Here is a 15,390-nt window from a genome sequence, read left to right as displayed (position 1 = left end):
TGACATCATGTTTTGCATATTTTTGCATTTTAATGAGCTAGTCATTTAAAAGGTTACAAAGAAACCATAACTCATAAGTAATTAAATTATTTAGCAGAAGAAGTATGAGCAGATCTTCTGACATAGGTCACTGTGGGAAGGAAAAATCATAGCTATACTGAGTTGCACCTGTTTGTTTGGAGGTAGGTGTGAATAGAGGCTCTACCCTCAGATTTTGAGCTTTTATTTCCTAAAGTGTCTGAATGCATGTGTACACTAAAGCAATTCACCTTTTAAAAAATTATTATTAATATGCAGTAACTTTAAATAGTAGACCTCAATCACAAACAATACTTAGTATTAGATTTCTTTGGAAGACTGGATTGCTTCAAGATTGTTTTTAGAAACCATTTATAAACATAGGCTGTGTCCTATCTTTGCCACTCCCGCTTGATTCCTCTTTATCTCCCTTATCTACAGATTAAAAAGGGTTATATACAGACCTATTGAGGAATTTGTACTTAATTATGCTTTGAAATTCTTTAATGCATGAAAATGCCATGAAATGAAGGGAGTCTTGAGCTTAACAGCCCATTCTTCAGTGTGTCCTTGTCCTAAGAAAGGATCTCTAGAAACACCAAGAGGACTGAATACATTCAAGTTGCTAACTACGTTTGGAAAAAGTATGATTTAAATACTTAAAATCTTGTCTTTTAAGAAAATTGAGGAAGAAATGAGCTGGTATAGTGTCCAGATAAAGAAAGATGTACAGTTTGGTATACTAGTAGATTTCTTTAATTTGAAAAAGTAGCTTTTAATCCCATAGACACATGACAGTGTATCCTAAGATATCTGCTGCTTCATTGCCATATAAAATGAAAAGGTTGTCCAATATTGTGTATGATGCTAGAATGCAGACTTTGAATAAGAAACATAGCTTATGAAGTCACTCTAATAAACTATAACCTTTTACATTAAATTAGAAATTCTTTGCACTTAGGAGTATATAAAACTTAAAAAAAAAAATTAGGTACTCTCTACTTATGGCCATCCAGAAATGCAATCTTTTTTGCTTTTTATCCAAGCTCAAATGTTAGAATTACAAAATAAAGCTGTGTATCTAGTTGTATGTTATCTTGCTTTTACTTAGGAATCTTGATCTGTAATTGACAGGGAAACAGCTACAACTTGTTGCCTCTCCATTGCATTTTCATTTGTCCGTGTGTGTGTTCCTCTTTCTTAAGGTAAAAGTAAAGAATTTAAACTAAGACACTTTAGAATACCCTATTTCTGTCTGTAAATTTTGCATAATTAATAATCTATTTATTATTATGATATTAAAACCAAGTTAACAACTAGCAAAAACCAAAATCAAATCAAAAATTTACTGCTGGATCTGGTTATAAATATATGATTAGTGAAAGATGAGGTGAAGTTTTTGTGACTTATTTTATTTATTAGAACATGACTTAGTGGTATTTAAAAAATTGAATGTTCTAATACATTTGAAAAGTTAGTAACACAGCAGGTGACAGTATGGGCAAGTGTAAAGTGAATGTTTTGAAATAACTAGCACTTGGGTGACCTGGGATGTCAGGACTAGAGACAAAGGTGTGTGTTTGTCAATATATTTTACGTGTTTTACAGACTCCTAAGGGAACAGGGTAAGATACAATTTCACCTTTTCTGTGCCAAAACATTTTAATTATATCTTCTTCCAACTACAGCGGTTCAGTAACCAAGGAACTGACATTGATGCATGTGTTGATAAAGCTGCAAACATTCAAAATGAGATTAACAAAGATTTTGAGGAAAGGGTGACAGCTAATTTTGCACAGTATTCTGCATCTAATTCAGGCCAGTGTAACGATAGAATATTTTATAACTATTGTGTTATTCAAAAGGACTTTTATGATGCTTTTGTATTGTGAATATTTTGGTGTCTTGCTCAGTGAACATTATCTGTGCAATGAGAGAAGACTTTTATTTGTCCATATGTTGTAATCCCACACTATTTCTGAAAGAGAAGGAACCTCTTAGTATAAATTTTTTTCATGTAAATTACCCTTTTTTCAAGTAACTGTTTACCTTATGCTAATTTATCTTAAATTTACTGATCTGAAAAGGTACAGTAGCACCAAATTCACCAATTTTCTAATATTGCGTAGTGTGCGTTGACTTAAAAAACCCCGAAATATTTATATTGAATTTATTTAATAAAATTGTAGTTTCTTTATTTTCCTGAGGCTCTTTGAGCACATTTCAGTGTATTTCTGTGCTCTTCTGTTCTTTTCTTGAAGGCAGCTGACAGTCTTCTTTCTCTTTTCTTTTTGTTTGTGAAATTTTCTTTTTTTCTGTCCACTCACTTCTCCATCTGCTTTCACTTTTGTCTGCTTGGGCCGTCTCTCTCTCATCCCAACTTGATAATGAGGAATGCAGTGTGACCCTGACCTCTATCAGCCCATGCATGACCTTCTGACTCCACCATATAACCTCTGACCTTCTCTTTGACAGCTTGATTAATTACCCTGTGTTATGATTTATGAGTAAGTGCTATGTAAAAATAATAGACAACAGGTGGTCCTCTGAAAACTTTTTGTGGCATGTTTTCTTTTCTTGACTAACTTGAGGAGCTATTTGATGTTGGGAACTCAGTGGGACAATGTATGTTTGTCTGTAACAGCATAATTTTTACATATTCAATCATAGCCCTTATGTCTGGGAAGCTACCAAGAGAAGCAGAACTGGGATGAAAGTTTAACAAAAGTATTATCAGACTGTTGTTACCAAAATGCACATTTGGGTGGAAATGCAAAACTAAGTCAACAGACATTTCAGTCTCAGGTCACGTCTTGAGAAAATTGCTCCAATAATGGAGGGGGCATTTTTCAAGCAGAGCTGCAGTTCAAACAGCTATGTTTACTTTAACGCTTCACTAGTGACTTCTGATTGGTTGTCATGACCTCATCTCACTGTTGCACCTAGGATGTTGCAACAGTGACATATGCATCCCCTTCTTAAGATAAAGATGGGAAATAAACAGAACATACATCTTTCAGAAAGATGAATGGACAGTAGTTTGTCCATTTTAACCATGGGTAGATTTAGTTTACAGATCAGAACACTCTGGGCTTCATTTCCCTGGGGGATTAACTGTGATCTTGCTGCAAACAGTCTAGATAGCATGTTGAACTTGGAAAAATTTGGCTGATAAAGCACAGGAAAATCATCTTTTTTTAGTTCCTTCCTTGAAGGCCAAAAGATAGTTACATAGGTCAAGGGATCCCACTTTAGCCTCTGACCTCTCTGGTCACATATGGCATATCATGTTGGTAGATTAATATGCAGCGCTGAGTACTTTCAGCTCATCATTCATTTAGCCAATCACATGAGATTTGAAAAGATACAGAATTTGCTTTGACTATCCTAGATTTCCATTGAGCTTACAACTAGTGACTAACAGGCAAAATTAACTTGTGTTAATCTTCAATTTCTAGCATCTGGTGTGAGGCTTTATTGTGAGACCATCCTGCTTTTTGATCAATTACCTCTTAATTATCTATCTGCTCATCTTTGTGAGGAGGGCACTTCTGCATCTATTTGATTCAGATATCAAGGTTCTTCTTTAGTTAGTTCATTGTGCTCATCACCACCTGTCTGCTTGAGGCCATTCCAACTTTAGGCGTCATCTTCTGATTGAATGATAAATGAACTATTATTAGCAAATATATTTATAAAACTTAAAAATAAAAGTGACTTGGAACCCCAAGTTAGCAATCTAAATGAAAGAAAGTATTTGTAATGAATGAAATGCAATGGTTAGAAATAAAACTTGAGGTAGTATTTAAGAGTCTACAGATTTAGCCTTGCAAACACTGGTCTGAAATGTAACACTATCATTATTAGTAAGTTTGATGTGATGAATTAAGGGATAAAGCATGCTTTTATCATTATCTGTCCTAGTGTTTCCCTCCTAGATTTGCCATAAGAAAACATAGAATTAGTTAACTATAATGTGCATCAGTTTTACCTCTGGAAATACAGTATATTGAGATTGGCTTGGATAAATCAAATTGCAAACTGTATTATATCTTTTTAAAGATTGCAGGATAAATTTCCAAGTGCATTTGAAATAACCTAACTTTTCATTTGGCAAGAAAGTTATTCTTTTTAAGGAGCGATTAAGTATAAATGGATGGTTTTAAGAGCCTAGATGTAAGCAAAACATGCTAATTTTTGCAAGTAGTTCTGGAAAGTTTTGGAATATTATTATTTATTTGAAGCCTCTGTTTATAGAGTAGTTTTAAAGCACTCCACAGTTCATGGGTGTTTGCCTTTTTTGTATTTCTTCATTAAAATACTGAAAAAGAGAGGACAATTTAAGAAGTTGCCTGCTTCATCTTTATTGAAACATTTCATGTGATCTAAATTAATAATATTTTATACCATATTGTCATTTTTAATGATTGAGATTTTTTCTGTGCATAATTGTCATGTGAATATTTATTTATTCTCCATAGTCTTTCAGTAATCCCTTCTAAGACTAAGCTATAGCAAAATTGGTATCACATATAGAGATACTGAAGCCTTTCAGAAATGTTAACTATTTCAAGAATGTAATGACGAGAAAGGCAAACTTTTAGTGTGATATATATATACACACACATATATATATACACATACATATATATACACATATATATATGTGTGTGTGTGTGTGTGTGTGTGTGTGTGTGTGTGTGTGTGTTGTGTGTGTGTTTCTGTCTGTCTGTACCATTTAGGGCATTAAGATAGGGTTAAAGTAGTGATAATGTAATTGTTTCCTTGCTTTTTCTGTTTTATCAGGATATAATAGATGTAGTGTGTGATAACTTTTATTAAAAATGAAGGATAATTTTTATTCACTTATTATTTGGAATACTTGGAACAACAAAAAAGAATAAAAATAAACAAAATCAATTTCTTTATGTAATGATTGGAATTCCTGTAAGTCTTTTTTTAAAGTTGGGAGTGCAATGATTCTGTGAGATGGTTGGAAAAAATGCCCTTGTATAAATATTCAAGATGATTTTTGCTTGGATTTGTTTTATCTAAAGGTCTGATATGTTTAAAATAAGAAGGCTGTTTTCTATGAAATCCAGGTGTTACAAAGAAGAAATTTTATGTTCCCCGTCTAATTGATAAAAATCCTTTAATTGATTTACATAGTAGTGATTTTAAAAATAGAATCATTTTTCATCTGTTGAAACCTTAGTGAAAAATTGACATTGTGTCCTTATAACATTGGACAAATGAGTCATGTAATTTTCTGTTACATAATCAATAACTTAGACAAATTCTACTTCTTTGATGATTTATGTGTATCTTTTTTAGACTACACATGTAAAGGTTCAGATTTCATGATGCATGTAAAACTGTAATAGACAAAATAATGTTCAGGGGTTCCAAAAAAAATTGTAAATGTGTATCTTCAAATCATGTTCCCCTCTGACTTCCATCACAGAATCACTTTCTTTTACTGACCTTATAGATTTCATATAGCATGACATTTGTTATTTTTGAAATATTTTTTATTTGTTCTGAGTTTTTAAAATTGGAATTCAATTATTAAGTAAGCTTTTACAAGTTTATTAAAATTTGTGTTGCCTTTAGTTGGAAATGTTTCAGGTCCCTGAAGTGTTTTCTAGATTTGAAATTTTCTGATTCCTTTTCTTCTCTCTGTCTCTGTCTCTGTCTCTCTCAAAATCCTGGTTTGGGATAGCTAGATTCTAAAGCATGTGTTTAAAGAAAAGAAAAGTTCAATTCAGCCGAGAGAAGAGGGCAGGGAAGGAACATGACAGGAGACCACTTACTCATGGTACAAAATCTAGTAAGGAGGCAATTTTCTTTTTGGCCTATGGTGACCTTTTTTGACTATGTTCCTTACTTCAGAGACAGTGTATTGAATGCCTCTATTTCACCCTGTTTAGCAGAGTGCAACAGCATCCTTTAACTTAGTTTTGGTGGGAGGGGAAGTTATAGCAGAAATTTGAGAAGGGCGTGAAAAGTTGTAAGAGGCACAAGGAAGAGGGGAAGGAACTTCCTTCAAATGTGATTTTGATAACTAGTCGAGTGTGTCCAACTGTAGAAAATCACCAAGTGACAATCTGTCTACCTGACAGTGATCACAATGTACTACAAGATTTTTGAATAGCTATACAGATTAGAATAAAGCAAGACCGAATAAAGTATCTTTTGTTGGTATAGCTTTGGCTTACCAGCTAGGTAGATAGGAATTTTTAAAAAAAATCTTCTCATATGCTTTGTGTTTGAGATGTTTAAATAAAAATGAAGCATTTATTTCTGCCTAAGAATATTTTGCAAGCCTTTCATAAAAGGGGCTTTTGACTAAGAATTCTAAGAGATCATATGATCTTAAAAGGATATATGTTGAATAAGTATACCCTCTTTAATCAATCAATTTTGTGTACATTGAATAAATGATTTTCATATCTCTTTTAAAAAAGTTCTGTATTTACACTCAGCCTTCTAGAGTAGAATTAAGAATCCTTTGAAACCTATATCTTTACACCCATACCTCTCAGACACCTCCCAATGTGTACCCCCCTCTCCTCGAAGTTAAGGTGGTTTAAAAATACATTGATTGGATGAAAAGAAAAATAGCCCCAATACAGTTTTGTGTTATTTAAAATAACTTGAAAAAAGTCAACCAAGTACAATAGCAACATACTTTACAAAGTGATAATACTGACACCGTGATGACATTGATTTATTTTTAGTGCTGCTATCAGTTGTGTGGGTTCTGATCAGCCTCTGAACATCACTTGGATAAGAAATATGACATTTAAAATTCAGTTAAGGTCTTAGAGAATTAATTGTTAAGGTCCTAGACCATGAATTTTTAAAATATATGGGTCGTGTTTTGGGGGTAGACATATCACAATTCCTTTCAATGTTAGAGTATTAGTTAGAAAAAGAAAGCTACATACTACTTTCAAAATGTCCTATAGCAAATGTTATTCAGGAGTTAGTAGTGCTAACTTTTTGGTTTTTTCCATTTTTGCTTTATTAAGTTCAAAATGTTTAAAGCTTTCAAAAATGGATCAATTCCTCCAGTCCCCCAATAGTCAAAGATCCCCAGTCCCCAAATGGAAAATTGTACATGTAAATTTAGTCTTTATAATGACAACTAATATTTTTGATTTCTAATCTTTGAAATGTTAAATGTTTCATGGTTATTAGTCCTCAATTTAAAAAATTATGATAACGACTTGAAAACAAAAATTTCAGAATAAAAAAGTAATTTCTATATACTACAGTAATACTTTTTTTAAAAAAAATGTTTTAATTTGTAAAAATGATGTGTCTAACTTCCTGACATTGAATAGACAAATCAGTTGCAAAAGATGGACAATGGATAACTTCTACTCATTATGTGATCATTAATGCATAGAATATTAGGTACATTTTTCTTCCATTTTTTTCTTTGTCAGTATCCAAACACAACAAAACAAAACATAAATGTGGATGAAAGGAAAGAAAACTCATTTAATTCAATATGAAAGCTGTGGAACTCCATACCATGTTGTTTATTTTTCTCATAGCATGTCTTCTAAATAGTAAGGACAGTTTGAACATTTAAGTGTGGTTGGTGCTTGTCAGTGTTCCCAAAGATTATTTTTCTATAGAAGATCTAGAATAAAACCTTTTGGTTTAAATTAACAATCTTCATGTCACATTTCTCTCTCTCTCTCTTTCTTTCTTTTTTTCTTTCTCTCTCTCTTTCTTTACTTCTGTTATATGTAATATTTGCTTATTAACCTATGCTATCCTTATCACAGTATATTAAAGAAGTTCAGATAGTCTAAAGGAAAAAGTATTGTCTGCTTAAAATATAATAATTTATGAAATATAAGTCTATGAATTTACTTAGTATAGAATGTTAATACTTTTTAAAATTGGAAATATTTTTAAGATTACATTTATTCTCTTTCTTTTTATAACAGGAAGGATATGGAGTAATAGTACTCAATCCCAATGAAAACTATATTGAAGTGGAAAAGACCAAATCACAAGTGCATTTATCTTCTGATGGTTCAGATGAGCCAGCAGAAAAACGTGAAAGAAAAGATAAAATCTTCAAAGAAGCAAAGAAGCGGCGTGATTTTTATGAAAAGTATCGTAACCCTCAGAAAGAAAAAGAGATGGTGCCATTATATATCAGAGTAAGTCAAATGGCTACATTTTCCTTTGTTACTTGATATATAATTTTTTTTCCAATTTTTTTTCATGAAGTATTTGGCTTTTTCAGCAATTTATTTCTGGGAAGCATCAACTTCTTAAAAATTTTTAAATTTCCCAGTCAAAACATAACTTTGATAAAGTTCCCAAATGCATCATTTTAAATCCATGTGTCATTTCATGTAAGCTTCGAACAAAAGTATGCTTTCCTTTTGGGTCAGGGTCTCATTTGTGGGAAATCCTCTAAAATAATTTTATCATGATATTCATATGGAAAACTTTGAAAGACAATTTTACAACCTGCCATGCCTTTTAAAATACTGTGTCATTCTGTTGTCCATTAGAGAGAGTATAGATCATCTAATAATTGTAAAAAATGTATTACCTGCTGAATTAATAATGTACTGTGCCATATATCAATGTTCATCTTGTGTGGTAGCAGTTTTATCAGGTAATGTTATTTTCATGGGAGCAGCCATTCATTGTATCTTTGCTTAACTTCTGAAGGCAGATGAAGAGAGTGAGGTTTATTAATATCTTAATAAATATTTAAGTTAGAATAGATCAGGAATGGTATAATGAGGGAACTCTGTCCAATGCTCTTTTCTTACTCAATGAACTTTTGCACTTAGTAATGCTAGCAGCATGAGATCCTTAGAATAGTGCTTCCAGAGGATTTCTAATTCTGCAGAGGGCACAAACAATTTTATTTGCACTTTGACATATTCTGCTTGATATACATACTGTGGATTTTGTGTTTGAGACAAATTCATTCAATTTAGTTCTTATTATAGAAGGTGGATAGAGGTTTAATTTAAGAATAAAGCTAAAGCTTGTCAGACATACCAAAGAGGAAGCAAAACAAAATGGATTTATTCTTCTGATGAAATATTTGGAGATGTTTAAAGAGTAGAATAATTACCTTTCTTATTTATACTGTGTTGTAGTGATAATGTATCACATCCTACAATTTGGCTTGGTTTAGAAATTACAAAAACTAATTATAACCATACCTTATGCTACTTTTGAGAAAAAAATGAAAACTATTTTCCCTCACAGATTATACCTTCCCTTTGTGGAATTTTCACTAAAAAAAAAAAAAATATACAGCATTTACCCACGTGTCAGTTTACTGAGTAAATTAGGATTGCAATCAAATAGGGAAGGGGGTTCTCAGATTCATAATGCTTTAAGTCAATCCAAAGCAGAAAGTCCTTCAAGAGCCTTAAGTTTCTCCACAAAGCTTGTAAAGCCAAAGAGAGAGGGAAAAAAAGCATGTACATGTTTAGCATCACATGAACCCTTATCAGTATTTGAAAACATCAAAAATTAACAGATTTTTAGAGCAAATAACATTTCTTCTTTTCCTAATTTAGTCAGATCAACCCTTGTCTAACAAAAACTTTTCTGAGTTCATAATGCCATTTTCTCATCTTCTAGATTGTCTGAACCTCTTATGTCTAACATTTTGTGATATTGTAAAATAAAAAATGTAATCCTTTTTTTGCTTGGACTTTCTAGAAATAATTTTAAAATATTTTAAAATTAATATAACATTAGTAGTATTGATTTAACATTTTGAAATGAAAACAAGAAATGAAACTTTCCATGTGTTGAATTATGTATTTTTTGCTTCCTGGGTTTTCTGTGTTTGTTTTTAACATATACAATTTAAGAATCTGTTTCTGAAATCTAATTCTCTAGGTCTTATTTCTTCTTTTCTATCTTCTCTTTATCTTGGCACCATTTTCCCCTTTTGTTCTCTTGTACATGTGCATTTTCTTTATTCTGTGTTTCACATGTTTCATTTATTCCCATTTTTAACTTTTCCTGAATTTAACACTGAAAATGAATTTTAAATGTATTTCTATTTCCTCCTTGTCTTTTCCCCCTCTAGTTCTTTCATCTGTTCTTTTTTCTTACTTTTCTATCATTCTTTTTTAACCTTCTTGTATTGCATCTTTCAACCTTTTCTCCTTGCTATTCCGTGTTATTCCATTTCTTCTACAAAGTAGCACTTTTTCCTCAGGAAACAGTGAAAGACAAAAATAGATCATGTAAATTGAAATCCTTCTTGCATCACTCACACTCTTAGATATACAATAGTATTTTGTATTTCACACCTTTTCACTTAAAAACCTCAGAGCAATTTGCAAAGGAGCAGAGATGGATATACTCTTCAGAATATTGCCAGATCGTGAGGTTTTATCCTTTCAATGAGAGATGAGGTTAATTGCTCAATGTTTGGTGCATTCATTTTATAGATCACTAGGATTCATCTAGAATTTGCTGTTTCTAGTGTATTGTCATACTGTATCTATGCTAGTAAAAGAGGAGTGCTTTACAACCTTGAAAGCATATTCAAAACTAGAAAGTTTTTTTTTTTAAATCTTGAGGATACCTATATATACATATAACTACATATGCATTGGTGTATATATACACAAACACACAGACAGACTTTCAAAAGTCTAGTGCATTTTTCAGCATTTTCAGCATTTCATGGTATTTCAAGAATACCATGAGACAGATATTTTTCTTAAACTCTAAAGATACCTTATGAAGATCTCAGGTGTTAGTCTTGTTCCCACATATCAGCTCTTTAAAGGAGTTCTAAAATAATTTATCAATAGTGAAATTTCAGCACGGGGAGATTATTTGTGATTTAATTTTGATTTTTAAAATGCTGACTCTTCTAATAATTAAAGAAAAATAATAATCACTTAGTATTAGTATCTTTCTCAAGAAACTTTTCACAATTTAGTTAATCTGCTTATTGTTCAGATGAACGAATAAAGATAGAGGAGTAGCATTTGTTTTTTTAATGAACTTTGTAAAATTTGTTGTCAATACAACACTAATTTCTGAATGAAAATAGATTGCTGCTTTCTTCTATTGTACTTCCCTGTGTGAACGTTCTGTTGTAGTCAAACTGGCTTGTCTTCTAAATATTTCTTGTATTTTCCCTCATTCATATATTGTTGCACAAGCAAGTATCTTTTTCCTCTTCACTTTAAGAAATCTTTCCTAATTTTTAAGGCCCAATTTTGGCCCCACTTTGTCTCTGAAGTCTTCTCTGACCAAGAAAACTCATAGTGATTCTTCTTTTTTTGAACTTATGGAACTTATTGTCCATACTGTTTATTATGATAGTTCATCATCTGTCTTGTAACATCTCTTGTATTGTTGTTTCATACTTATTTAACTTGCCACGTGTCTATATCTTATCCTGTACTCTTAATTTGCATAGGGCTTTTGTAGGATGCTTAAAAGCAAGGAATAGTTCTACTACTATTTTATTTTACTGACGAGGCTTTCATGCAAAAGGCACTCACTAAATATGTTTTAATTAGTTGTTGGTATTTAAAATTAGCATATTTGTTAATATGCAATTGCTATGTAGAAGCTAGTTTTCTTCTGGACTTTAAGCATTCATCTGGATTTTTGACATTGTTCACATATGGCTCATCACTTAAAAAGAAATATATCTTTTTAAAATAACTATACTAAAAATATTATGTACCAACACTAGAGAAATCTAAATAGATAGTACACTAATATTTACTTGCTGTACCATTGGTATTCATTTATTTATTCTATCAACCTTTAAAAAGATTGGGACATTAAAAAAATAAAAGATAAAATATCCATTTGGGTTAGGTAGAGAATTCAAAATTGGGGATAGAGTAGAAAAGTCCTATAGTTGTCCCATATTTAAGAATAGATTATCAGGAGATTTTCAACATAGTGCATATTTAATAATGACATCTTGTTTTTATTACTCATGTTTAGAAGAACTAGACTCAGATTGCCATTTATTAACTGTAATCATCTTGGGCAAGTTGTTTCAACTCTCTGGGCTTTAGTTTCCTCATCTATAAAATAGTGGGGTTGGATTAGACAACTTTTTAAGTTTTCTGCAGCTATAATTCCATGCTTTTCTAGTTTTTCTCCTGTTTTTGACCATTTTGTTTTCTTAGTATATTAAAATATGTAATATTCTCTGTTTAAAGAAAAATTTTCCTTTTTTTCAAATGATTGCAAATATTTAGCATAGCAAAGTACAAGGGAAAAGTACAAAATAAAAATTTGAAACATTAAGGTTACAAAAGTATAATTTTGTTTTATTTACCAAATGAATATCAGATATGAGTAACAGATTGTGTACTACATTTTGATACATGAAGAACAAAGCTAGAGAGATCAAAGTACTGATTATTTTATGCTGTAACTTTACTTAACTATGAAATAATGTATTTGCTGGCATATATTATAGCTTATTAAGGGGATTGATTTGGTCTAGGCAATAAACATCATGTCAGACATGCCTGGCAGGAAAGCCTGCTTAATATGTTTTGTAATAAGACAGAATTTTTTGTTCTTGAAAACATCTGCCAACTGAATTCAAGAGTGAAGACAGAAAATGTCATCAATTTCATAGTAATCTTATAAATTTAGTTTCTTTTTCAGCAACACAAATAAAGAGATACAAAATTCTCAATGTTAGTCATTCCTGGTAATATTATTTTATAAAATGATGAAAAAATTTATTTTTATATAATGTGTTAATTAATTCATAATGAATTTTAATATTCCAACTGATAAAATTTTAACAAGCATATTGCCAACAGATCATTTTTAAAGCATCTGTTTTTTAATGTGTTGGGTGGAGAACTGAGTCAAATGGCTAAATATGTACATATATTCTTTTTAAAAACATATTTCCACCCCCACCCCTCCCATGGTTACACACACTACTTTGGTGTTTTTTTCTTTAGACCACCAGGGGCTGCTGGTGTTCATACTGGGTTTTGCTTTCCCCCCAAATTAAATTTGCCACTATAGTCCAAATGTAAAATTTTACCTTTGTTTCTCATTCCAAATCTTTTTATAGATATATTATCAAATTATATAAGACCATCAGCTTAGCTAGTACATGTTTATCTCTCTGTTACATTAATATAATTGTTTCAAATTTTGTTTCAATTTTGAAAGTTATTCAGATTTTTTAAAAAATAAATTCTGCTTAAGTATTCTTTAAGTAAAATTCCCTTTTTAGAATATGAGTACCTTGAAAGCAGGGACTGATTTATATATTTATATATAAAAAAGTTACATATTAAAAAAAAAAACAGTTCTGTGAAAATTAGATGGTAAGATTGTTAAGATTATTTTCTTTGTGTTAGAATTGCATTTTAACACTATATATTCACATTTATTGTACACGGCAATAGTTTGTGATTTTCTTTGGATGTAAGTAAACTTTCCAGATAATGGAGACAATTCTATTTCCTAAAGACTTCTTTTCATGAATAGTATATTATATGTTTATATATATTTGTGTGTATATATATATATATATGTGTGTGTGTGTGTGTATGTGTGTGTTTATACATATTATATATTATATCTTAGTGTCCTTAATTAGTAAGAAACTTTTAGAATTTATCTTTGTTGATATTTCTGTTCTCAATTTAATGATTTGTTTCTTTACTTGTTAGCATATCTTGCCACATCAAAAGTATTAAAAATAACAAGAACTACTCTATTACCCTTAAGAATAAGAGATTAAATCAGGATAATTTTAACTGTCCTCAGGTTCAGTGAACATGATTTTGAAATAATAACCAGATCCCAAGGAACATAGCCATCATTCATATAATCAAATTTCTAGATTAAGTTGAAATGACAATAGAAGCAAAACAGATCAGTTTATAGATATCAGTGAAAATTAACTGTTTAGTCAATATTACTTATTATATAACATATAACAATAATTATATAACATTATACATATTATGTAATGAATTCTGAAGATATGCTATAAGTGAGTATTTTGTCTGGACATCATATAGTACATGCTGAGAATGCAAAGACAAAACAAAACAGGCCACTGATAAGAAAATACAAAATAATTTTAAGTAGGGAAAAAACTGAGAAATGGGGAAATCAGGAAAGACTTCTTACAGCAGATAGAACCCAACATGAGCCGTGAAGGAACTAAGATTCTAAGAAGTCAAGGTAAAATAGGAGTATATTCCAAATATGTCAGGCAAGTCACAAAAAGAGGTGAGGCAATATTGAGTTTAGGGAACAATGAGTTTAGGGCCAGTTTGACTTCAGTGTAGAAACTGTAACTGGGAATGATATAAAGTAGATCTGAAATGGTAGGTAGAAGCCAGATTGCAGCATTTTAAAAGCCATGCTGAAGAATTTTATTTTGTCCTCAGACAGTAGGAAGCCATTTCATGGCTTCAGTTTTTTGGAATAAAGGAGTGTCATAGTCAGATATCTGCTGGAGAAATATTAAGTTGGCAGTTGTGAGGAAGATTAATTAGAGAGAGAGAAGAGCCTGTAAAAGAGGTTACCAACCAGCCAGAAGCAAGAATTCAGGTGAAAAATGATGGGTGCCCAAATTAAGGTAAAAGTCACATGAATGGAAAGAAAGAGACATCTATGAGATATTTGTTCACTGGTTGTCTATAAGAGATGAGGGAAAAGGAAAAATCAAGGAAAACTCTAAAGTTGTCAATTGTGATGACTAGAAAGATGCTATTGAGCAGGAATTTGGAGATCTGGACATCACATTGATAGAGATGGAAGAGAGAACCCATGAGAAATGGGTTCATGAGAAATGAATTGAGAGGGATGAGAGAGAGGGGGTGGGTGGGGGGAAGAGGAGGGGGAGGCAGGAAGGGAAGAAAGAAAAAGGAACAAAAAAAATAAACAAGGTCCAGAGTGTAGCTGTAAGAGACATTCATGTTGAGGAGATAAGACATGGATAATGATCCAGAAGTAGAGACTAAGCAGAAGCTGACAGATAGGAGAAAAATCAGAAGAAGTAGTCTCTTGGAAGTCAAGAAAAAGAGAATATTAGAAAGAGAGGATGGTTAGTATTATAAAGCTGTAGTGAGAACAAGTAGAAGGCTGAGAAGAGACTATTATTGAAAGAAGTCATAGTAAGGTTAAGTGGATTTTTTTTTAAGTGTAAATGAATGAATGAGACATTTCCTAAGTACTTACTGTAGAAAGGTACTAGAGTTATAAATATAAATATATAAATCAGTCCCTGCTTTCAAGGTGCTCATATTCTAATGGGGAGAAATCATAGACAATGGAAGGTTTTAGCAGCAAGTCATATGGAAAAGACCCATGATCTTTGGGGTGTAG

At 31.5% G+C, this 15,390-nt stretch overlaps 1 protein-coding gene across 9 annotated transcripts in view; it reads left to right on the top strand.

The window, feature by feature from the left end:
• FAM172A (family with sequence similarity 172 member A) overlaps positions 1–15,390 on the top strand; it is a 567,690-nt gene that overhangs the window by 242,497 nt on the left and 309,803 nt on the right. For all 9 annotated transcript variants that reach the window (XM_051993687.1, XM_051993679.1, XM_051993700.1 and 6 more), the window contains one exon: positions 7,986–8,204. In XM_051993687.1, coding sequence (XP_051849647.1) covers positions 7,986–8,204 — 219 coding nt within the window. The remainder of the gene's footprint in view (positions 1–7,985; positions 8,205–15,390) is intronic.

Source organism: Antechinus flavipes, chromosome 1, assembly GCF_016432865.1.
Source record: "Antechinus flavipes isolate AdamAnt ecotype Samford, QLD, Australia chromosome 1, AdamAnt_v2, whole genome shotgun sequence".
In the NCBI taxonomy this organism is placed as follows: Eukaryota; Metazoa; Chordata; class Mammalia; order Dasyuromorphia; family Dasyuridae; genus Antechinus; species Antechinus flavipes.
This window is presented reverse-complemented; position numbering and strand designations above follow the sequence as displayed.